Source organism: Perognathus longimembris, chromosome 1, assembly GCF_023159225.1.
Source record: "Perognathus longimembris pacificus isolate PPM17 chromosome 1, ASM2315922v1, whole genome shotgun sequence".
In the NCBI taxonomy this organism is placed as follows: Eukaryota; Metazoa; Chordata; class Mammalia; order Rodentia; family Heteromyidae; genus Perognathus; species Perognathus longimembris.
The window spans coordinates 74656252-74681412 of NC_063161.1; the positions used below are offsets into that span (position 1 = coordinate 74656252).

At 52.8% G+C, this 25161-nt stretch overlaps 1 protein-coding gene across 3 annotated transcripts in view; it reads left to right on the plus strand.

Annotated features, from left to right (window-relative positions):
• Auts2 (activator of transcription and developmental regulator AUTS2) overlaps positions 1–25161 on the plus strand; it is an 830583-nt gene that overhangs the window by 775343 nt on the left and 30079 nt on the right. For all 3 annotated transcript variants that reach the window (XM_048369549.1, XM_048329288.1, XM_048329291.1), the window contains exon 6: positions 814–865. In XM_048369549.1, coding sequence (XP_048225506.1) covers positions 814–865 — 52 coding nt within the window. The remainder of the gene's footprint in view (positions 1–813; positions 866–25161) is intronic.

Here is a 25161-nt window from a genome sequence, read left to right on the forward strand (position 1 = left end):
AAAAAACAACATTAATAGAGCATCTCCCACCCTCATTAAAGGCACGTCTGTCTTCTGTTTCTGAGTGCATTGTTATAAGTTCTCAATTTTGCAAGTCCTCCAAATGTTTGCAGTCTCTGAAACAAGACAGCGTCTTCCACGTAACAGACTTCATGTTTTATTTTCCCGAACATTACTGTGTAATTTAAACTTGCTATTTAAATAGCCTTATTTCGCCTTCCTAAAGCCAGAGTAATAATGAGCAGACATGATCTCTAGAAAATGCAAAGGGAACAAGTAATACTAGCAGGAGTGCGGTGGTGGTTTGTTTGGGGGCAAATCCTCCTGCATCTTGTTTGAACACCAAGGTCGTTGTTACTGTGAAACAGGGACCTTTGGGGTCAGAGGAATCTTTAAAAAATTAATTTCTGGGACTTCTGGTTGGCACTTCAGTAAGGAAGTACTTACCATTTAATAATAGGCATTTCTGATTTGTGGTCGGAGACCAGGAATGTCTGCAAACGCCATGCAGAAAGACCATTTGCAAAACAGTGCCCTGTCAGTGGAACTGGAAAGTCGCTGTGTGAACGAGCCGGATTGCTTTGTGTGTTGTCTCATCAAAATATGTTTGGCACAGATAATACCTCTAATAAAGACACCTTCGTAAAGATCAGATTTCCCCCTCTCCAGTAAGTAGCTGCACTGCAGGTCAGCATCAGGCAGTCAGCTAGCCCCACCTAGGGGTGGCTTGGGGGAATTGCTGCTTCCCTGATAGAACAGCCGGGTCGGGATTCATCAAAGTCCTAACACCTCTCTTCCCCTCTTGTGTTTCAGGCCTCGGATGCTAGCTCCGAAAAACTCTTCAACACTGTTCTGGTAAACAAAGGTAAGGTGACTCTTCCTTCATTCTTATAAAAGTAGTGCTTTAAAAAATACATACATTCATTACGCTTATTTGTCTCATCCATCCTTGCACTGGGAGGACAAAAGAAAGAAAGAAACCTAGTGCAGTCTTTTCTTTTTATCCTAGAGCTACTGTATGTATTTTCATTTCTGGCTTAAGAACAGAAGACATTTGCTTTTGTGGTACATGGACAGAGGGTGATTTTTGAGATTGGTTTTCCTTATGAAACCACTGCTATCTGGCTGTGGAGGCAGACCCTGGAGAAGCCTCGCTTGCTCTGTGCTAATCACTGGGCACTGGGACCTGCCCTTGGCCTCCAGGAGGCTTGGTTATCAGGAGATGATAGCAGTAAACCAAGTGTTACTGTGTTGCGGGCTTCCTGTACAGCTAATAACCGAGCCAGAGGCAGGATTGAAATACACGATCTCCCAGTCCTGCCCTCGGTGCCTCAAACTCCAGGAGGAATGGCTGATGATGCAGCCCCATACTAAGGGCAGCATCCCTGTGGGCTCCGGTTGTCAGAAGTATTTTCAGGAATAATGAAATTCGGAGGAATCTCTAATCACTACCTTTGGAAAGCGAAAGCGTGAATTATCAAAACCAGCCTTCCCCTTGCCAGCGTGCCGTTTGCTGTAGCTACGGGATGTCAGGGACAGGGAGGGTGCTTGGTAGGTAGAGCCGGTCATGGCCAGTCGAAGCTGGTCATGGTAGGTGGGGCTGGGCAGTTGTCTGTAGTTGTCTTGGCCAGCGTTTTTGTTTGTGAGTAAGTCATTTCCTAGCGAGGTTCTTTCGAGCTCCCAGATGCCTCTGGAATGTGCAGTAAGCAAGTGCAGTTTTCTGTAGTACGCTGGTGTGGCGCTCCCCATAGAGGTGGCCCGCACCCGCATGGCCGCCGTTGCTTTCGGGATGACTGTCCTGTTGAGTCTTATTTATTGCATAATAGAGAGTTTGATAGTTAGTAATAGTTTAATAATAGAGTTTGATAGTTGATCGCATTTTTGATGGGCTGAAAGTTGGTATGAGTTTCTTATCTATAATGCTAAACCTACTAAGGTGTGTGATTATGCGTGCTTGTGTGAGTGTGTGCATGCAGTTGAGAGCATGTAGAGTTCACGGGCACCGTGGGTAATTGCTGGCTGGTGGTTTGAGGAGAGGATTGATGGGTATGGGCAGTGTCTATGAAAAGGAAAAGTCACAAGAGGGTAGACTGAGGCAGAACAGGTCACCAAGGCTTGTCTCCTGGGGAGTCTGTCACCACATGAGGAGGAGTCCTTTGTCTGCTCATTTGGTAGGGAAACCTTGGGAGTGTGTCTCCCTTTTCTGGAATATACCATAGAGATGAATGAGTGACTGAGGCCTGAAGAGAAGGGATAAGTGGATGGGTGGATAGACAGGGGGATGGGTGGGTGAATGGACAGATGGACAGATAAGGACCCTTCCCTCTGCCTCCTCCCTGTGTGCCCCCCCCCATTTCCAATCAAACATTTCCCTGATTCTTACTTTGTTTACTTACCAGTGTGATTTGTGGCTTGTGTTTGGTTGTGAATAGTCACCCCCTGGTAGGGAGCCTTTCTTCTGAGCGGCTTCTCTGGGGGTGATTTAGTTGCCTTGAAAGGATTAAGGGTTCTTTGTGTAGTCTAAAATCAACATGGGCTTTTTCTAAGCGTGGCTTGGGAAACCATGCACAAATAAGCATTTTAGTTGATGGCAGATTATTCCTTTGCCCCCTCATTTCCATCCCAATGGCCTCTCTGTCCTCCTCCCCCACTTCCCTTAATGCCCTATTCTAATTCCTGTTGGGAACGGGAAGGGAGAGAGGCAGAGTCGGATCCAGGTGCTGGAGTCCAACCCGTACCCAGCACCCCTCCCGCAGAGGGGTGGGGGAGATTAGGGGCCGCCCTGACCGGACATCTTTGGTCGTTGTGAAGGGGATTAGTATTCAGATACTAAACATCAGGAAAACAACTTGAGAAAAGGGGCTCCCTGTTCAGCTGGGAATGGACCGTCGGACAGGTGCAGCATCTTTCTGTGCCCCTGTGGTTGGGGTGGGTTCCTCAGGGCATTGGTTTCCTGGATGCGTGGCTGATAGGGCGTTCAGGGTCACCCAGTGCGAGCTCTCTCATAAAGCAGACGCCTGCCCCAAACTCAGATCTCCGGTCTGTGGCCAGTTTCTTTTTTCTTCTTCCCCAAAAGCAATAAAAAGTATTTCAAAAAAAGGTACATTTGTGCCAGATGACAAACACTACTGGAAAGGAAAAAGAAATCTTCAAATCCTCTGTGTCCTGGACAGCAGGCTGGGAGCCCCGCAGGGAAGGAGGTCCACAGGCCAGGAGGGAGTGAGGGAGGCCGACCAGGCCTCCTCCACCTCCAGGTGGTTAAGGCAGCACTCCTGCTGCTGGTGACAGCGGATTTGGCTGTTAAAATGTCCCTGTAGGGGAGCAGCGCTAATCTCCGGCTGGCTTTGATAGTCGGCCCTGAGAGGCAGAGCCAGGGAGGGGGGCTCAGCAAGCTGTCTGCCTCTGTGGGCCCAGATTTCCCATCCTGACAATCCGGGGCCCGGCCCAGAGGAGCACCGACGGCAACGGCGACTCACCCTGGACTTTCTTCCACTTTGCCTGGGTCACATTGATTCCCACAGTGCTCAGGAGAGGCAAATTATCTTTTGTCCAGGCCTTCCCAAACATCCCTTTCTTTGGATAGCTCTGTGTGCCCACACGTGTGTGTACATGTATGCCTGTGTGTGTACACACGCGGGGGTGTGTATGCACCAGCACCTGGGTCTTGAACTCCAGGCCTAGCCCTCCCACTCTTGGCTTTTTCACTCAAGATCGGTGCTCTGCCACTTGACCCACATCTCCATTAGTGGCTTGTTGCTGCTTAACTGGAGGTAAGAGCCTCGGGCTTTTCTGGTTTGGAACTTCCATTCTTGGATCTCAGCCTCCTGAGTAGTTTAGGATTACAGGCTTGAGCCACCTTGCCTGGCCTCTTGATGGCTTTTATTTCCTGTCTTAAAGCACATTCCTCCAGCGTCATTGCTCATGCAACTGCCTGCGCTCACTGTGCACCCCTAGGTGCTCCCCTGGGAGCTGCGCATCTCCAGTGGTGGGGGGGAGGGGAGCGGGGGCTCCAAATGGCAGAGTCAGCCCTGTAGAAGTAAAACCATAGCTCCACTTTAATCAAGGTCATGGTTGCCTTGTTTAATCCTGACGCATTTCAGTGTTTACAAGGTGTTCGTGTGAGTTTTATGAATCCTTCTGTCTCTGTGACTCAGCCATCTGCCAAAGAAAAAAATTAATTTTCCCTCCAAGCTGGAAATGGAGACTTGGTGCCCTCCCTCCCCTCCTCTGTGCAGGAGCAACAGGCTCTGTACCCCAGAGTCAGGAGTATGTATGCGGAAGAGGGATGTTCTAGGAAAAAAAAATATTGGCTGCAGCCAGAATTTATCCTTTTCTTCCCTCCTGTATGCCCAGCCTCCCTTCCACTGTGGTGCGCATCCCAGAGGACCGGCGCTGCCTAGGGCCTTCACCCCGCATGGATAAATGCGTCTCTTCTAAGCCTCCCCCTGGCAGCCAGCATTGCAGGACAGCACTGGGGTTGGTGCCAACCCTGGTGAATGCCCTGGGTGCTGCCTCTTCATACCTCATAGGCAGGCCACACCTGTCCCGAGATGGACACGCTCACCTGAGCCAGGCTGGTGGCACGTGGGGCACAGAAGGAGAGAGCCTCAGACTTCTCCCTCCTGGTATGAATGTCTCCCACCCCCCTAGCCACCCTGTCACCGTGGATCCCAGGCTACCTCCCTCTTCACCTCAGCCGGGCCTGGCAGGTCTGCAGGCTAGGCAGGCCCAGTCCCTGCCTGGGTGGATTTACTATGGAGACTGGGCGGTAGGCTTTTGCTTCTGGTATTTGTACAGTGTGGTTCTGTTAACCTTGTAGAAAAGGAACAAAAACGCCTGAGAAGAGAGAACAGGCTGCCTGGGACATCAGCTAGTTCAGTTGTCTCATAAATTTTCTTTAGGGTTAGAGGAAGGGTACTTGGGCTTGAACTCAGGGCCTCCTGCTCTTGCTTGACCTTCTCTGCTTGAGGCTAGAGCACTTGAGTCCTATCTCCACTAACAGCTTTTTGCTGGGTGATTAGAGGTAAGAGTCTCACAGAATCTTCTGCCAGGAATGGCTTTGAAATTCAGTCCTTCCAGATCTCAGCCTCCTGAATAGCTAGGATTATAGGTGTGAGCCACCCGCACCTGGCAATGTCTGGTGATGTCACTGGTTTAATAACCAGGTGTGTAATAGCAATGCCACTCCTTTGTTCTGTTTCAAAACACGAGCAAGGGGGCTGGAAATATGGCCTAGTGGTAAAAGTGCTCGCCTCATATACATGAAGCCCTGGGTTTGATTCCTCAGCACCACATATATAGAAAAAGCCAGAGGTGACACTGTGGCTCAAGTGGCAGGGTGCTAGCCTTGAGCAAAAGGAAGCCAGGGACAGTGCTCAAGCCCTGAGTTCAAGCCTCAGGACTGGCCAAAAAAAACACACAAGCAAGGCCCCTGTTCGTATCTTCTGCATCTCCTCTGGCTGCCACCTCCTGGATGCTGGAGTGACGGCCTGCACTACCACCGCGCAGCTACCACGGTGCTTCCAGCAGAGTCCCTGGCCTGAGGAAGCCCATGTGAAGAGAATATGTTGGCCATGGGATGGCTTTGTTTAAAAAATCCCTTTGTGGTAAACACCTGGAGCGCCTCATACGGCCTCTCTTCACATACCAACACACTGCCACACCCACCACACGCCACCAGACAGCTCCCAGCCCCATGGCTGTTCCTTGGTGTCTGTGGAAGGCGGCCAGGAGGAAGCGCACTTCCTCAGTACCTGTCAGAGTGAACTGTGCAGGGTGAGCTTCTCAGTACTGGTGATCAAGTCCTGTTTTATGGGAAGGTAGAGTGCCACTCCTTTCTCTTGGTTCCTCTCAATTGGGTTGGTTTTGTTTTGTTTTGTTTTTTGGTAGTATTTCATTTCATAGCCTTTTCTTGTGTTTTCAGAAGTCTGGTGGGGAAATTGTCTGGTTTTGCCAGGTGTTTGGGGCTGGGTAGGGGCGGAGGAGTGAGTAGTATCTGGGGAGAGAGGAGTAGCTCTGGAGAGAGGAGCTGCTGGGGACTAGGGAACCGCTGGGGAGCTGGGGAGAGGAGTGGCTAGGGAGAGAGGAAAGGCTGGTTCTCTGCCCTCACTGCAAATGCCATCAGCTCCTTCTGTGATGGAAATTGACCTTCCCTGCAGAATGCCTGGCTCTGGTGCTGTGATGTCTCCAGCCTAGGCCTAGTGCCCCGCGTACCCCCCACATGCCCCGCCTCCCCCCCCCCCCAGCCAGTGTTCCCCTGGGGACGCTCGTGCCTGTGGTGTGGACAGGGGGTGCACAGTGCATGGCAGGGCAAGTCCCGGCGGTGGCAAGCGTCCTTGCTGGATGCCCAGGTCCTGAGGCCTCCCTGTGACCCACTGAGTGGGGACAGATGGCACAGGGACATGGCTGCAGAGCATGTGGGCATGTCACCCTGCCCACCTCTGAACTGAGAGCACTGACAGCACACGCGTGTGCACATGCACCACACGCATTCCATCCATAGGCCCAGTGTGGCTCTGCCAGCTGTGCCGTCGCTCAGACACGGGGAAATTCAAGACAGGGCCACTGAGATGAAACCGTAGCCCCAGAGCTCTGAGCAGAAGTCAGGTGACAAGGGCCTCTCCCGTCCTCTCCCCTGTGCCTCTCCTCCCTCCCCTCTCCTCTCTTCTCCTTTCCTCCCTCCCTTTCTCCTCCCCTTCTTTTATCTTTCCCTCTTCCTCTCTCTTCTCGCTCCTGCTCCTCCTTCCTGCCCTCTCCTTTTAGCCTCCCCCCGCATCCCAGTTCTTCATGTGGGGGAAGCCTGTGGCTGTCCAGTGGCCTCTGGATTCTTTCTCCTTTCTGACAACGGCAGAAAAATGTTGTTTTCTCTGAGAGGAAAAAAAAAGTATGTTTATTTAACTAGGTTTTCTCTTTTGCCTCACAATCTGGATTCCATTCAGTCAGTTACCACTCCAATTAACTAACAATTATTTAACATTAACAGTAATTACAGACGCCAGTTAAGCGCCTACAGATGTCAACTGTTAGCTTTGTACCTAATCACTCAATGAAATGGAGAAAGTTCAACAAACATCAATTAGCCGAGCAATTAGTAGGAGTTAGGAAAGTGCATGTTATCATGTGTGAGCTGATTCAATTTATTTTATTTTGGCAGTAAAACCCACACAGGCAGGCAGCAATAGGTTCCTCAGATAAGATAAAACCATTGTTTGGTGGCTTACATAAGAATTCCTTCCTTCCCAGTGCAGAAGTCAAATACACTCCTGCCTGGAATTTATTTAACTAAGTTTGTCTCCGTGACTCAAAGAGCACCGCGAGGTGCAGACTCTGGTGTGCTATAAATTCCGTGCAGATACTGTAAAAAAAAAAAAGAAAAGACCAGAAACTTCAGGAGTGCCGGTGATTTGACACCCCCTCGGGGACCCATGCTGTGCACTTCAGATTTGGACCGCTTCCGTTCTGGCCTGTGGCACTTGTTGGGGCCACCAGGATGTCATTAATGCCACCATGCCCAGGCCAGAACACTGGCGCAGCAGTCTTTTATTTAGCCTGGAGCCAACTTCAAAGTATCTTTACCTACTTGCCCTGGCTGTGCTTCAACAGCGGAAACAAGCTCAGCGCCAGGGGCTCATGCCTAGAATCCTAGCTACTCTGGAGGCTGGGATCTGAGGGTTGTGGTTCAAAGTCAGCCCCAGCAAGAAAGTCCGTGAGACTCTTATCTCCAATTAAACACCAAAACATTTGAAGTAGAGCTGTGGCTCAAGTGGTAGAGCGTCAGCCTCGAGTGAAAACAGCAAGCAAGAGTGTGAAGTCTTGAGTTGAAGCCCCAGGACCGGCACACACACGCATGCACGCACGCACGCACGCACGCATGCACTCACACAGAAGTAGCTTTCATTAAGCGAGTTGAAACTCACCAGGAAGAGGCTGGGCTGGTGCAGCTCTCCTCACCCTACTCTCCTCTGCACACATCCTGGCTATTGTGCATAGGCCCAGCTTACACAGAGACTGCACTGTGAGCCTGTGTCTACTGGCCCACAGGTTGGTTGGTATGTGGAGCCTAGAGTTTCTTACTAGAGGTAGGTCTGCTGTTGTACAGGGGGAGGGTGTCCTGTGGTTGTAGAGACAGGGCTTCTGTGGTTGTAGAGGAGGGCTCCTGTGGTTGTAGAGGCATATCTCCTGTGGTTGCAGAGGAGGGCTCCTGTGGTTATAGAGGCAGGTCTCCAGTGGTAGGAACCGGGGTAGGAACAGAAGAAGCCATCCCTGTGGGGTTTCTACTGCTCTCTGTAGGATGGCTCTGTGTGACTCTCCATGTGATTACGCTGAAGAGCGAACACTGACTTCAGCAAGAGTTGTACCACAGATGTGGCTGGGAGTGAAGAGTCCTGTGGCTTCTCATGGACAACCTGGACACACAGGGCCAGGCGCACTCCTCTCGTGGACACCCTGGGCACACAGGGCCAAGCACATCTCGTGGACACCCTGGGCGCACAGGGCCAGGCACATCTCGTGGACACCCTGGGTGCACAGGGCCGGGCACACTCCTTTCGTGGACACTGTGGGCGCACAAGGCCAGGCACACTCCTCTCGTGGGCACTCTGAGCATACAGGGCCGGGCACACTCCTCTCGTGGACACCCTGGGCACACAGGGCCAGGCACATCTCGTGGACACCCTGGGCGCACAGGGCCAGGCACATCTCGTGGGCACCCTAGGCACACAGGGCCAGGCACACTCCTTTTGTGGACACCGTGGGTGCACAGGGCCGGGCACACTCCTCTCGTGGACACCCTGGGCACACGGGGCCAGGCGTGCTCTTCCTTGATGGGGGCCTCGGCTCTCCCGTGTGGATCGTCTGCATCTGTGAGGTTGCGGTGTGACCAGAGCCTGGACGCTCTCAGCAGGTCCTGGCTTGTGCTGTGGTCTGCTGGTAGAGCAGGGCCATGTTCCAAGGATGGGGAAAGAGCCTCCAAGGCCTCCAGCTTTCAACTTCCAGCCATCTTAGGCCACAGCAAGCTGGTCTTCGGACCAGCTCTTCCTACAGTGCAGATGCAAATAAGAGGGAGCATTCTGCATGTGTGCACTACAGACTGGCTTCTCCACAGCCCCCCTGCGTGTGCCCCTGTGCACACACGTGCACGAATACATTCAGGTACTAGGGCTCGAACTCAGGCCCTTGAACTCCCACCTGGCTTTTTCCACACAAGGATGATGCTCTACCACATGAGCCAGACTTCCACTCCCAGCATTTTGCTAGTTGGAGATAAGAATATCTCAGATTTGTCTGCCCAGGCTGCCTTTGAACCAGAATCCTGCAAGTAGCTAGGATTACAGTTATGAGTTGCCAGCGTCCAGCTTCCCAACAGTTCCTTTGGCAGTGACATAGTTGAGTTTATTGCTTTCTTGTGCTTTGCCTGATCCAGCCTCTGGCCAGCTGTAGCCTCCAGGAGCCTCACAGAACCGGGCACCGGCCAGATGTCTAGGCTCTGTGTGGTGAATGGGAGGGGCCTGACCCACGGTGCAGGGCCACCACCAGGTAGTGCACCTGCGCTGTGGGGTTCTGTGAGGGGGCGGGATTGGGGCTTGAGATTCCCACAGTCCTGAGTGTGAATCTTGGCTGTGGAGTCTGGAACTGTTTCAGGCTTCTTACCTTCATTTTCTTTTCTTTGGCATAGGAGTTATCAAACCCATCTCAGAGCTGTGGGGAGAATTAAATGAGATAATTACAGATAATGTGCTTAGTCTACCTCATAATACATTTTGGCACAATTACACAGTGGACAGAGCATTTCTTATACATTATACTTCCAGCCTTCAGAGCAGCTCCTGAACTGCTGAGATCACAAGTTTGACATAGCTTCAGCTAGCTGGGTGTCACCAGTGGCACACACCTATAATCCCAGCTGCTCAGGAGGGTGAGAGCTGAGGACCACTGTTCAAAGCCACCCAGAGTAGAAAGTCTGTGAGACTCTTATCTGTAGTTCATGAGAAAAAAGCCACAGCACCACTTGTAAAGGGCCAGGCTTGAGTGAAAAAGCTCAGGATCAGCACTTGGGTCCTGAGTTCAAGCCCCAGAACCAGTACCAGTCCCCACCCCCCTCAAATCACAGCTCCGCTGGTAGGGCAGGGAATGGGGTGAACATGGAGAGCTCCTGGCATGGGAGCTTGGTTTCTGCCAGGCTTGTTCTCCACACCACACAGTGAGCTCATTGAAAACATAGAGCCAATAAAATGTAATTAAAAAAGAAAACATGGAGTGATTTATCCGTGGCCAGACAGGCAGTGATTGACGGTCCTGTCACCTTGTAGAATGACACCTTCATCCACACTTCCCCACCAGCACAGAAACTGAGGCAGCAATCTCATTACACAGGTGTGTGAGGCCTGCGTGTAGTTTTGGCACATGGTATGGAAGGGGGGCCCAAGTGTGTGGTTTGGGCACACAGATGTGGGAGGCCTGAGTGTGAAGTTCGGGCACACAGGCATGGGAGGCCTGAGTGAGGTTTGGCACACAAGTATGAGAGTCTCGAGTGTGGGGTTTGAGCACGCAGGTATGGGAGTCTCAAGTGTGTGGTTTGAGCACACGGGTGTGGGAGTCTCAAGTGTGAGGTTTGGCACAGGTGTGGGAAGGCTTGAGTATGGTTTGGGCACATGGGTATGGGAGACCTGAGTGTGAGATTTGGCACAGGTGTGGGAGGCCCAAGTGGGGTTTGACACAGGTGTGGGAGGGCTTGAGTGAGGTTTGGGGGCACAGGTGTGAGGTTTGGGCACATGCATGTGGGAGGCTCAAGTCGGATTTGAGCACACAGTGAAGTCTTTTCTATTGGAGAACGTTTTGGTTTTTTTTCCTCGCAGCGACCAAAGTTCCTGTCTCCACACAGTTGCAAGGAAGCCTAATTTTAGCCTTCGTGCCTTCCTTGTTTTCTCCTCTGCCTGGAGCTGCCATGGTCCTGGTCCACACGGACCCGCCTCCACTCCCTTAAACCTGGTCCAGGAGTGGCTCTCTGTCCTGGTCCCAGCCAGGAGAAAGGCAGGGCAGTCCTCTTCCTGCTCCACCCTCTCCCCCTCCTCCTCCTCCTCCCCTGTGTGCATGGCTGGTGTGCGGTTGGTCCCCTTGTCCATGCTTACAGTATCCCTCTGTCCTACTCAGAGCAGACTTGGTGCCTCCTCCCCACGGGCAGACTGTCATGGCAGGCCCACACCTGGCCAGGTCCTGTGGTTGTCTGGGTAGATGGGCCTGGGGTGGTGCCAGAGAAAGCCCCACCCGGCACCCTTGGGACACTGCTGGGTGCTTCACTTTGCCACCGTGAGTGGAAAGGAAATTTGGGCGGGCCATTCCGGATCCTGGCCTGTGTCCCCGCCTTTCATCAGACCTCCCCAGCATGCCCTGAGCCCTGGGCCATGCTCCCCATTCACCCCACCGGCCCCTTCTCTCTGTCTCGTGTCTGCTCTGCAGATCTCAGGGATCCCAGCTCTGTGCACCATCTTCTGTGTCTGTTGGGGAAAGACTTAACGAAAGACTCCAGGCATGGTGGTGCCCATCTGTAATCCGAGCTACTTGGAAGGTGTAGATTGAGAGGATCACACACAGTCCAAGGCCACCCAGGCAAAAGCAAAATTTATCAAAGAAAGAAAAGCAAAAGGGGTTGGGGGTGTGGCTCAAGTGGTAGAGCGCCTGCCCCCCAAGTCCTAGGCCCTGAGCTCCAACCCCAGGGCTACTTCCCTTTTACCCACAAAGGAGAAGCGATACCATTGCAACTTGTCTCTTCTGTGCCCTGGGGATGGAACCCAGGGCCCTGTGCTTGCCAGGTGGGTGCCGTGCAGTTCCACGTTCCCAGAGAAGGGAGACCGGGAAGTTGTGGGTGGATTCCAGAAGCGCCACGGTGATCTGTCGTTACCTGAACCATGCACTTGCACTTTCGTGGATGAGTGTGCTTTCTTGTCTGAACACCTCCCTCCCTTTCCCTGAGACACGGTGAGGAGTTGGGGGATGATGCATCTTAGGAGCCTGGGCTGCTGCCTGGTGCTGTAGTGCAGTGTGAGATCAGAATTTCCCGGGCCTGCTGGGTGTGGCGACTCACGCCTATAATCCCAACTACTCTGGAGGCTGAGATATAAGGATCACAGTTCCAAGCCATCCCGGGCAGCAAAGTCTATGTGACCCTTATCTGCCGCCAAAAAGCTGAAAATAGAGGCATGGTACAGGGGTAGGGTGTCATCCTTGGGCAAAAAAGCCACGAAAGCAAAGAGAATGAGTTCAAGCCCCAGTACCAGAAAGTAAAAATAAAAGAATTTTGTGGTCCTGTACTCTGGTAGCGCCAGGCCTGGGGCGTATGTCTATATACCCACGGGTCTAGCCCGGCGGTGCCCCCTCTGGGGCAGGAGGGCCTGGACTCCACCAGTTCTGGGTAGCTGGCAGCAGGAAGCGCTCATCCCCATGAGACGCTGGGACTGGAACCCTGACCCAGCCCCTTGCCTCTTGGTCTGGCCCAGGTACCCGCCAAGCACCCTTGGTCCTGCCTCCTCCCTCCTCCTCGGGCCCGGGGTTGAGTCCTCCCCAGAGTCTCCAAGCAGTGGTGCAGCTCAGGGACCAATTTGCAGACCACCAGCTGTGAGGGTCTCCTGTCCCTGGAAATGTCGAGGGGGAGGACTCCCCCAGCCTGCCGGCACCACCGAGCCCCCTTGCACTCAGATGCCTTCATTGCCACTCAGCCCCCCCCCCCCCCCGCCTCCCGTGTGCTCCCTGCGCCTGGCTGACAGCATCCGCCTGCAGGGGCCTCGTTAGGCCTGCCTGTGCACTGCCAGAAATGCCTCCCCATGCCTCCCGGCACCCGCCCAGCCCTCCCCCGCTCCCGGGGACAAACAAGTAATTGGGCAACACTGTCACCGTGTCACAGCTCATCTTTGAACAGTGGCTGTGCTGACACCAGGTCGTGACAGCTTGGGAAACGCAGTACACTCTGCCCTGGAGAGTATGACGGGCCATGACACCACCGTTGGGGGAGGGGGGCGGGGGAAGAAGGGACGCCCACAACACCAGGCGGCCCCTCCCGACCGCACGTGAGGAGATGAGGTCACCATGGCCAAGGTCTCATGTCCTGCGGTCCCCGTGTGCCTCTGGCAAAAGGCTGGCCTGAGAAGTACGTGCGCTTCTCCCTGCCTCCTGAGTCTGGTGTGCTCTCTCTGAGTCCCCCTGCTCTTCCCTCCTTTCTCCCTCCCTCCCTCTCCCCTGCTCCTTCTCTCCACCTTCTCCCTCTCCACCTTTGTTCTCTCCCCTCCCCTTGCCTCCTCTTCCTCCCTGCCCCCTTTCCTCTCTCTGCCTCTCAGTCCCCATTTCTTCTTGGAGAACAGGATGCAGAGACTTGCTCAGAGAATGCTTGTGAGTCAGGTCCCCTCCCCTGCCCAATGGGTCCTGGCGTCCTGGGCCACCGTTTATTTCATTGTCCAGAGTCAAGGAGAGGCAGGTTTTTTGCCCATAAGAAACTGACCATGCAGAGGAGTGGGTCAGCCAGGTATGGTGGTGCATGCCAGTAACCCCAGCACAATGGAAGGCTGAGGCTGGAGGATCCGGAGTCCCAGACCAGCCTGCGACCTAGCAGGACCACATCTCAAACACAGAGGAAAACCCCCCAAAAAGAAAGGGGTAGGAAATTCAGTGGGGAGCTGATGTAGAAGCTGTGTGTCCTCTGCTGCCCTCTGCCGCCCTCTGCCCTCTGCTGTCCTGCACTGAGCCCAGCACTGGCTTTGGCATCCATGGCTCCCAGGATCGGGGGGGGGGGGAAAGGCTGGGGGCTGGGAGCCCCGCTGTGGGGGGAGGAGTGTACTCAGCATCCTCCTCCTCCCAGCCACCTGGTGAGCCTTGTCACACCTGGGCTGGTTGGCAGAGCCAGGCCAGTAGTTAGAGTTGCGCTACGTGAGTGCAGTCAAAAGCTGTGACCTTGGCTCAGATCCTGCTCGTCCAAGCACAGTGCTAGTGGGGCGCATGGACGGACAGACAGACAGAGACACAATTTAAAGTCCAGCCTGTGCCTTACAGCTCTGCCCTTCCAAAGTGCCCCTTCCCTTCCGTGGCAGTGCCTGTGTTCACACCTCTTGCTTCCCACCTGCACTTAGAGACCACCCCCCTCCTGTGCCATCTGCCCCTCCCCACTGCCTGATCTTGTATGCAGCAGGGGTCTAATTAACGTGTGTTGAGACAAAACATTAAAAGTGCGATTCTAACAGTTCCTTTGAATCTTGGACTTAGGTCGGCACCTGACAGGCTAAGCAACTGGGTGCCGGGAAGCACAGGAGAGCATGGGTCTTGGTCTGAACAGCTCCTTGGTGTTGGTAGATAACCTAGTGACCCCCCAGATTCAGGCTGCAGCATAGCCAACCAGGGCTTCTTCATCGATGGACGCCAGCCCTCCAGTGCCAAGGCATACTGCACTCCTGGCACCTGCTCCTCTTTGTAATGCTAGCTGTTGGGGGAAGCTGAGATGGGAGGATCATGGTTCAAGGCTAGTCCAGGCCTCTACATGAGCTTGATTCCTAACTCGTAGTTGAGTGCAATGATGTGCTCGTGTTATCCCAGCTCTGTGGAGGCTGAGGTGGGGCTGTGGTGGCTGTTTGAGGCCATCCCAGACCGAAGAGTCCACAAGACTGGATCTCAGCCAAGGAAGCTGTCTCCCAGCTCTGGTGGGAAGGAAGGAACAGGAGAGCTGCGGCCCAGCACACCTGTCGCCCTGCTGCTGTGGCAGAGGTTCAACAGGAGGATCAGAGTCCAGGCACGGGTCCGGGCAGGGTAGGAAGCCCTACTGCATAGTAACCATTGCAAAAGAAGGCTGGGGCCATGGCTCAGCAGTCAAGCACCTGCCCGGCAAATGTGGCTCTGGGTTCAAACTCCCAATTCCACCAAAAAATTCCAAAACACCACAGCAGGTAGCAGCCAAACATCCAGGGCTGGCCAAAGCATCTGACCCAATGCTCCACTGCAGGCAGACGCAGTGTGTAGAGTCTGAAAGCAATTGTCAGGCTGACTTTCCTGCCTGTGCTAGTTTCTCGCTGAGATCCTCAGGTCTCTGCCTCCTGAGTAGCTGAGGTTACAGACGGGAGCCACAGTACCCAGTGGGCAAAATCTGTCTTCTGCAAACCAACTCCATTGCAGTTCATTAGTTCATTATCACTTGTCCTAAAGTAAAGCTGAGTGCCCATGAGGAGCTGGTGGCCAGGGAATCAGCCGGGGGTCGGGGGGGGGTGGTGGTCGGGAGAGGGATGAGGAATAGGAGCTGGTCTGGCAGGCCCCTCCGGGTCAAACACCCACAGAGCATGGTTCACCCGCCACGTGCCCATGGGTGCTCTGCTTCTGCTTTGTTGGCTTTTTGATGTGATGGCTCTCCTGAGAGGACATCATGTACCCCCTTCCAGGGAAGGAGGACTTTCTGCCTGATGGCCAATGTCCAGGGCCAGCCACAGGGTCAGGTAGGCCAAGGCACCTTGCCACCCTCCCCTGCCCGGTGGAGCTGGCAGAGACCAGTCAGGGCCCACTCGCTCATGGGAAGACCCCAGCCCAACAGCAGGCATCTGGTATCTGTGGGATGGATTTGCCAGGTAGAGTGCATTAGGGGTGTGTATAGAAGGTAAAAGGTGGTATTCTCTCTCTCTCTCTCTCTCTCTCTCTCTCACACACACACACACACACACACACACACACACACACACACACACACACACACACACACACACACACCAGACTGCAAGGACCACCCTATACTCCTATGTGTGTTTTCACTAAAAGAATGCTGGGTGTTGGAGTTCAATAATTTACCTCTCATGAGTTTCTTGGAAAACTGAGCTAGGAAAAAATTCACAAGATGACCTCGGGCAGCTCTGAAACCAGTATTTCTGTTTACAAATGCGCTTCCATAAGAAGTGGGTAAATGCCCATGGCTTGGGAGGAGCGTGTATCCTTTGAGCATTTTTAATTACATGTCAGCAGTTACTTTCCATGTTTGTGCTTGACATATAGCCCTGTAATCATAGATGGCTAATAGCATCCCTGATCTTCTGTAGTGAGCCTGTCCAAAAGCGGTACACAGGCTGGAGGCGTGGCTCAGTGGTTGAATACCTGTCTAGCTGGTGTGAGGCCCAGTGTTGATATAGAAATGCCGCCAAAAAAAATTTAAAAAAGAAAAGCAAGACATAGCAAGCAACCAAACACCCTTGTGTTTCAGGAGAGAAGGAAAGATGGCTTCCTTTCCCTCCTGAAAACCTGTATTTATTTTCTCATGTGCTGGAGGAAGTGGGTGGAGGACAGGAGAGGTCTTAATCTGGGTGGGTCATTTTCAGTAATTCCATGATTTCAAGAGATTTCTCCAAGGTGCTCACGTGTGTGCGTGTTTGAGTGTGTATATATGTGTGCGATGTGGCCACACAATGCTACTGGGTTGGTCTCAGGTCCCATGGGTTTGGGAAATGTGGAATTGTGCAGGGCAGCTGCGTGTCTTGGAGATGGCCAAAATCATGTTGGACCTAGCACGTGGCTTCAGGGAGACGGGGCTCTGACCTGACCGTACTGGAGCGGGGACCAGGCCGGCTCCTGAGCAGCCCCACGCAGTGCCATTAGCGTAGAACATTCTGTCAGCTGCAGCCCTCAGCACCCCATTTATAAAGATGGCTTGGCTGGGTGGGGGTGATGTGGCAGCCCCTCACCCTCGCTGTGGAGGGCAATGGTGGGAGTTACGTGGGAGAGTGAAGGAGATCTGGGGGTCCCTGCCTCTTTATCATGTGAGTGACCTAGGGATTTTGTTAACAAACTTCCTGGTTACGACACGTCAGGTCTCGTAAATCTGGTCTGGTCTGGTTTAGTTTGCCTGGAGTAACAGAGATGTGAGAGTCAGATACTCAGGATGTGTGGAGATGAGGGTCAAGGTTCAAAGCCAGCCCAGGCAGACAACTGTGAGACTTTTCAATTAACCAGCAAAGAGATGGAAGTAAAGGCATGGCTCAAGTGGCAGAGCTCCAGCCTTGAGTGGAAAAGCTAAACAAAAACTTAAGTTCAGGTCCTACACACACATACACACACACACACATGCACACGTACACACACACACACACACACACACACAGACTTGGTCAAACTTGAGGTCTAGATCTGCCTATCTCTGGGAAGTGGTCAAGGCGGGTAGTTGGGCCTATACAATCTGTATATCCGAATAAAAATAACATTTTGAATTATGAGGTGTCGTTCGCCCCCTCTCTGAGCGAGTGACTGGCTCTGTGGGGTTGAGCGCCAGTCCTGCTGTGTGGGAGTTAGCCTTGGGACGCCTGGCCTGCCCTGTGGGAAAGGGCGTGTGCTGCTGGCGCTCCTCAAGGCCTGTGGTCCCCGGGGCTGGCGGTTAGGGGAGAGGACACACAAAAGCACAAACTCAGCAACACATGGGCCTGGAGCTGTCTGTAGTGCTACGCCCCAGCACGGTACACATGGTACGGCAGGGAAGGTGGGCAAGACACCCTGTGTGGCTCACTGCTGCTGGGGTCCCCATGGAACCTCTGTCTTCCGGCTTACAATGGAATCTTCTAGAACCAAGCCACTGGCCTTTTTGCAGAGGGGCCCACTGCTTTTGCTCTCTGCAGGCGGTGGGAAGGTTGTAGGCTGGGTTATCCTCCTCCAGAGCTTCTAAAAGCCAAGCCCAACCTTCCCTGTTTCCCTTCCACTCAGCTTTTTTTCTTTTCTTTTTCTTCTTTTGTGTGCCAATACTGGAATTTGAACTCAAGGCCTAGATGCCCTGAACTTTTTCACTTGAGGCCGGCACTCAATGCAATGAGCCGCATCTCCATTCCGCCTTTTGGTGGTTCATTGAAGATTAGAGCTCACAGACTTTTCCTGCTTGTGTCGACTCCAAAACCACGATCCTCAGCTCTCAGCCTCCTGAGTGAGTGGCTGGATTACAGTGTGAGTGACACGTTTGGAGCCTTTGGTCAGGCAGGCCAAAGAAGGTCAGTAGGCCTGAGGGCGGACCCCTACCCCCACCAGCAGTTAGTGCTCATGAATGGGTGGAATCTACCTGGGGCCATTATTAAGGCCTTACCTGGGTGACTCCTGGCCCCAAAGGATGCAGCTCCCACCAGTGCCACCCTGTGTGTCTGGGCTAAAACACATTGAGGATTGGGCTGGACCCACCAAGGCAGAGGCAGACACCCCCCCCCACACACACACACACCATGTGAATAACCCAAGGGGACCCGGAAACATTGTGTCATCTGTTTGCACAGTCTCAAAGACGTGCAAGAGGAAGCTATGGTTTTGTAATCTGCATTTTGAGCGTGGCAAACTCCTGAAGGCCATGGCTGAACTCTTCTAGAGTTGACGTATAGGAAGACCTTGTTTCACATCAGGGGAAGACGGATGAGCAAGATCACAAATGTGACCCAGCTCCAGAGCTCACCCCTGTCCTCCCAGCCACTCTGCAGGCTGAGCTCTTTCTTAGGATCCTGGTTCAGAACAAGCAGAGAGTGGGTAGGGAGCTGTGGCTGCAAAGGTAGAATTCAACTTGAGTAAAAAATACCCCAAACACCTCAGGGACAGCTCCCAGGCCCCAAGTTACACCCCTGTGTCCATTTTCTCCTCTCTCCTCTCTTCTCTTTCTCCCCTCCCCTGCTCCTCTGCCTCTCACACAGAGTTTTATTTTGACTCCCTTGAGGCCAACACACAAATCTCACCACCACCACCACCCCCAACACACACACAATGGTGGAACATCAGTCCCTCTCACCACTGCCGTGTTCAGGCGCCTGCCGTCCACAGACCAGCATTTTGTGGTGGCAGTGGGTTTGTTGAGGGGGTTGCTCCTGGGGATTAAACCTGGCACCCCACTTGCTAGGCGAGCACTCTACCACTGGAAGCATGCCTCCAGACTATTTGCTCTCCCATGGTTTTCAAGCGTTTGCCCTGGCTGCATGCAGGAGGACCGCAGTGCTCCCAGAGAGCTGGGATGACAGGCCCGTGCCACCACACCCAGATTTCCTGTCCACAGAGGACCTGGTCTGGATGAGGCTTTACACCTGAGAATACGAACAACTTAATTCCAAGTCTGTGTCCTCCCTACTCGCCTTCTGTGCTCTGGGGTTCCTCAGCTTTGTGCTGACAGTTCTGTGACCGCCTGCCCCCCAGGATTGCTGCAGGTAGGGCTTCCTGCTTCTGAGAGCCACCGCAGCCTGGAGAATGAAAGAGGCACTGCCCTCAGCCTCCATCAGCTTCCTGGGGCCTGGGAGTGACACACAGAGACCCCAAGTTTGAGGTGAGGCCCCTTCCTGTCCTGCAATGCTGTTAAGACCCCGTCACGTCTGTCATCCCAGCAACTCAGGAGGCTCAGATCTGAGGATCGTGGTCAAAGCCAGTACAGGAAGGAAAATCTATGAGACACTCATCTCCAGTTAACCACTATTAGAAATGGCTGAGTGTCGCTTAGAGCTAAGGAAACCATCTCGATCTCGAAAGGAACTCAGCTAAGTTTACTTCTGCAGAAGGGTACGTGAACTGTCAGCCATAAACAACCTCAGTTTGTTCAAGAAGTATCTCAGATGTGGGCAGGTTCTGAGATTGCGTGGCTACTGTTAATCTTATCTCAAAGTCTTTCAGTGGGCAGACACACTTTTTTTTTTCTTTTTTGCCAGACTGGGGCTTGAACTCCCTGGTTTCGTTTTGCTCAAGGCTAGCACTCTAGCCACTTGAGCCACAGTGCCAATTATGGCCTTTTCTGTATATGTGGGGCTGAGGAATCGAACCCAGGGCTTCCTATATGCCAGGCAAGCAGTCTACTACTAGGCCACATTCCCAGCCCCCAGACACACCTTTTATAAAGATATCTTATCCTATTCAAGCTGGCCAATGGCAAACATTGTAAACCTGAGCTCAGCCAATCCGAGCAGAGGGGCAGGGCTTGCTGTTTGAGGGATAAATAGGGAAACACTGCTCTGTGCACTTGCTTGTCAGATTTTAAGCTAAGCTGCTTTGAGAGGAAAGATGGCTTTTCTCACGCCACTAAGAAGCCAGAAGTGGGGCCTGTGGCCCAAGTGGTAGAGAACTAGTCTGAGTGAAAGGGACAGGGCTGAGGCCCCACATTCAGGCCTCAGCACGGGCACATTAAAAAACAAAAGCATGTTCTGGATTTTAAACCGGGCCAGGATGACTACTGCAGACAGATGTGGAGCAAATGATAATTTTGGGAGCATTTCTTAGCGTTTGTCTTGTTCTCTGTGGTCTTAAATATTTGGGTGGACAGGGCTCAGGCCAGTCTCCACCCTGCCCTCAAGGGCCTGGGGTGTAGGATGGAGGCTGTCCCTGCCTGGGCTCACGCAAGCCTCAGCCATCCCAGATCCCAGGCCTCCTGACTACTCTGCTCATCAGAACAGACTTGCAGGTTGGTAGAAATGGGTTTGTGCACCATTCTGGAATAATACTCATTCCCAGCTACAGCTTTAATGGAGGAGAGGACTGGCGGGGAGGAGAAGAGAGCCTTAGCGTCTGAGCATGGGGTTCTACGGGTCGTGCGGAGGCAATGGCAGTCTGCAGTTTGCCCAGATCCGTCTGGACATTGGGTGGTTTGCAGGCCAGCTCCTTCTTTGGTTGACCTCTCTTGGGCCAACGGAACACAGCCATGGCACAAGGGAAGGGAAATAGGCCAAGACAAACCACCACGCTGGACCTCTCAGGATCGCAGGTCAAGATAATGTTGGCTGTTTCTCAAGACTTGTGGTGTGTCTGGAGGAAAAATAGACCTGGGGAGTCCATTACATTATATGCATTCCCAGCTACCCAGGCAGCAGGTCCAGCCAGATGTGGTGGGGCCTTTCTGTAGTTCCGGCTACTTGAGAAGGAGAAGTTGAGGTCTGAGGCCACTCTGAGACACTGCCTGGAAAACCACCTGCAGCAGAGGGCTGGGGCTGGTTCTTGCCAAGGAGCCCAGAGTAGGACCCTCACCCTCAGATGTGGCAGAGAACCCATAGTGGGGGGGGAGTGGGCCAAGGAGGGGATTGGTAGGGGGATGTGCAGGGCACTGTCAGCCCCAGCTTCCGGGGACTTTTCCTGTCCCCTAGCAGCCGGGCCTTGGCCTCTGGGCACTGGTGCTCTCGGGGTTGCTGGCGGTGATATTTTCCCCTTGAGTTCTTCCACCCAGCAGGTCATGGCTGTGTTGAGCTGTCGGGAAGGGGGCCAGGGGCCCAGAGCCAGGAGCGCTGTGGTTGTGTGTTGGGTGCTCAACCATTGCCAGTATCTGCCCACCCCTTACCAGTCTCTGGCTGTCTCAAGCCCGATGGGCACCAAGGACCATTCCATCTCCTGTTCTGCCGCTGATAGGGAAACAGACAGGGCGGTGTTTCCAGGGTCATGGAATGCCAGTAGGATCAGGCCTCCGGTCTCTGGTCTACACTGGCAAGGATGTGCTCTCATTTGGGTTTGTCTTCTGCTTAGCATGAAGTCTTGAACCCAGGTACTCGCACTCAGCTTTCTTGCCCACGGTGCCAGCTCTCCAGTACAGCTTTTGATGCTTGCTGTCTCGGCGATTTGACTGCCTAGGTTAGCTTTTCAATCCTTACCATGAATAGCTGGAATTACAGGTGGGAGCCACAGTGCCCGACAAGAGGGGGTGTATTTTTGGAGTCCAGTTTTCTCACTGTGGCATAGAAACGGCTCAGCCAGTGGCTGTCGGCTGTAGAATCACAGCATTTGGCTGAGATTTCTGGAAGGGCACTGTTAGGCCATTCTCTCCCCACCCCTACCCCCAACTAATTTTACCAAAATGTGGATTTCATTTTTCCTTCAACTCGGGACCCTATGTTTCTGGTGGCCAGATGGGGCTGGCTGGCGTTTTCTTTGCTGCAATCTGATCTGGGGAGCGTGCAGGGTATAGAACCAGCTTCAAAACTCCCTACAATGCAGGCAGGACAGGGGCAGAGCCCTAGTGGTGTCAGAGCCACCTAGTTGACCTTGAAGATGGACAAAAGGCATCACCCAGTCTATGGCAGTTTTGATGAGCAGTAAAATACTATAGTGTGGCCAGGTTACATTGCAGGCAATTGACAATAAAAAGAAGCATTTTAATATGTAAATTAATAGTACTATTCTAGAATAGTTTGCACTGCAAACTAAAGATGCTCTCTATGGAAGGCTCCTTCTGGTGACATTCTTTTTCGTTCCTTCTTCTTGGACGTGAGGCAGAGTCAGGGTCTCACTGTGGAGCCCAGGGTCTTCCTGCCTCGGCCTCCCGAGTGCTAGGGGAAGCTCCCATGTATGATTCCAGCGACATGTCTGGATGTAGCAACAGAGCTGGGGTTTGGTTTTGGGTTTTGGCATTAGTGATGGCACCCAGGGCCAGGCACTTTCAAGAGAATTACAGAGTGGCCCTCAGGAAACCTCTGCCCCCTTATACACTTTAATTGTTACCAAAGGCCGAGTCACTTGTCATCTCCCTGTGTAATACAAGCCACTCAGCTCTTCTGAGAGCAGCTCCCATCTCTCCTCCCTCCCTCTTTCCTCCCAGCTTGCACAGCCCCTTTAAGAGGAGCAGGTGGGCAGTCCCTGGGCCGGGGAGGACCTGTTGGCCTAAAGTCAGCCACCTCCTGCAGGAGCATGCCTGGGCCAGCTGAGTGAGGCCAGCACCCAGGGCCTCAGAGTTCACCAGAGGCCAGGCTCAGTAACTGTGGGATTGTGTGTGCACCTGTGCACACGTGCACATGCATGGGCTGTGCACTCCCACTGAGAGGTGAGGTTCTCTGAGGTTTTGGGGGTGTGTGTGTGTGTGTGTGTGTGTGTGTGTGTGTGTGTGTGTGTGTTGCGCATATGTGCAAGCTGGTCCGAGAACTTGAGCTTAGGGCCTGGGTTCTATCCTTTGGCTTGTTTGTTCAAAGCTGCTGCTTTACCACTTGAGCCACAAAGTTGGCTTTTTGGTGGTTCATTGGAGATAAGAGTCTCGGGGACATTCATGCCTGGACTGGCTTTGAACCTGGATCCTCAGATCTCAGCCTCCTGAGTACACCCATACCCACCATCCAGCATTCTAAATGATCCCAGAGCTGGTGGCTTGGTGGCCCGTGGCCCAGCTAGCTCGCTCTACAGGTGCCCGTCAAGTTCCATGCCAGTGGCCCGGCCAGCTTCTTCATTGGGGACTCCTGACTGCAGCAGGTTCCTAATTCCTTCCTTCCTTCCTCCCTCCCTCCTTTCCTTTCCCTTTCTGACCTGCATTGTTGGTAAGTCTGTTTTCTCCAAGTGCATCTGTCTGGCTTGCTGTGGTCGGTTCTGCTGTGTGGCATAGGGCCATCTTTCCAGTCCAGCTCCCCGTCCTCCTGGCCCCCCTCCCCCTGTCCTGGCCCTGGGCTTTGTCCTCATCCTTCAGTTCTTCCTGGACAGTCCACCGCTGCTGAGCGCTTTGTAGCATTTCCTTTTTCTCTTTCCTTCTTTCTAGTTCTCCGTGGCTTAGGATCCTTACTGTGGCTTGCGCAGTTATTTGCTGGTGGCAGTTATTTGGGTTTGGACCATACTTGTGGATTGAAACCCAGTGTTCTGTTGAGAACTTAGCTGGAGTAGCTTGGGCAGAACTGTCCACTGGTAACAACTGTTTTATGTTTTCGTTGTTTTTTTTTTTTGGTTTTTTTTTTGCCAGTCCTGGGGCTTGAACTCAGGGCCTGAGCACTGTCCCTGGCTTCTTTTGCTCAAGGCTAGCACTCTACCTCTTGAGCCACAGTGCCACTTCTGGCTTTTTCTGCATATGTGGTGCTGAGGAACCGAACCCAGGCAATCACTCTACCACTAGGCCATACTCCCAGCCCCCTGTTTTATGTTTTCTTTTCCTCCCTCCCTCCTCCATCTCTCTTTCTCTCCCCCCGCCCCGCACTTAAGAGTGTGTTCATTCTCAGGAAGTGTGCATGCAGGCAGCACCAGAGGCCCTGCCACGTGCGAGCCGGGCCCTTCTCTCTCTGCAGCGTTCTCTGCCTAGTTTTGCCCTACTTTTTTTAATACAAATATAACCAAGCTATTAGAATCTTTTATGATTCAAAGTAGAACATTAGTTTTATTATATATGGAGAATGGATCCTTCAACTTCATAATGGCATCCAATTATTTCACATTTGCTCGCATTATATACTGTTACTTTATTGTATAATGTCCAATTACAGAAACGACTCCAAAGAGACATGAGTTTTCTGGCTTAATGTGTAATTGTTTATTGAGTATTTTTCTCATTATGGTGATTCTTTCCCCCTCTTTTGAATTGCAGTGATAAAGAAACTTGCTTAGAATTTTGCAAATTGATTATTATGTGGTTAAAGAAATCAAGCACTCAGCCGCCGGTGGGCACCATGCTTACAGCCTAAAGAAATACAGGGCTTTGAGAGAGCCTTCTCCAACAAATGATAGTTGTGTGCATTAACATGCAAAGTGTAGTAAATGTTACTGTTGTTCAATAACAAAAGTACTTGTTTAATATTTTTATAGTGAAATGTAATTTACTGTCACGCATGCTGGTTAGGACAAAGCAAGTGCCCGCTGGGTGCTGGTGGCTTGTGTCGGTAATCCTAGCTACTCAGGAGGCTGAAATCTAGAGGATCGCAGTTTGAAGCCAGACTGGGCAAGGAAGTCCATGAGACTTATCTCCACTAAAGAGCTGAAAGTGGCGCTGTGGCTCAAGTGGTAAAGTGCCAGCCTTGAGCAAAAAAAAAAAGGCTCAAGGACAGCGCCCAGGCCCTGAGATTGGCACAAAAAAAAAAAAACCACACACACACAAAAAAAAAACAGCAAGTGTCCAACCCTCCAGCCTGAAAGAGGCTAGCGGCTGGCCACAGGACTGGACACTGGAGCCGTGGGGTGCCTGGCAGGGTGGCCTCCACTGGGGAAGAAGCCGGGTATGTGAATGGGTGTGCCCAGGACAGGCCCTAGTGTAGAGGTGACATGAAATATGGAACATTCCACGGGCAGCCCAAGGCCCCGGGTGACAAGCAGCGAGTTGAAAGCGCCAAGGGCTCCGGTGCACTCCGTGGTTGTGACAGAGCACCAGTCACTGCAGAGAGCCTTGGGATGCAGGGTCCCTTGGCCCATGAGCATAGCACAGGCCTGTGGGCCCGATCCTCCCAGGAGGCGAGAGGACACGAGGCGGCCATCGTACCGCCTGAGAGTGCCCCTGAGATGTAG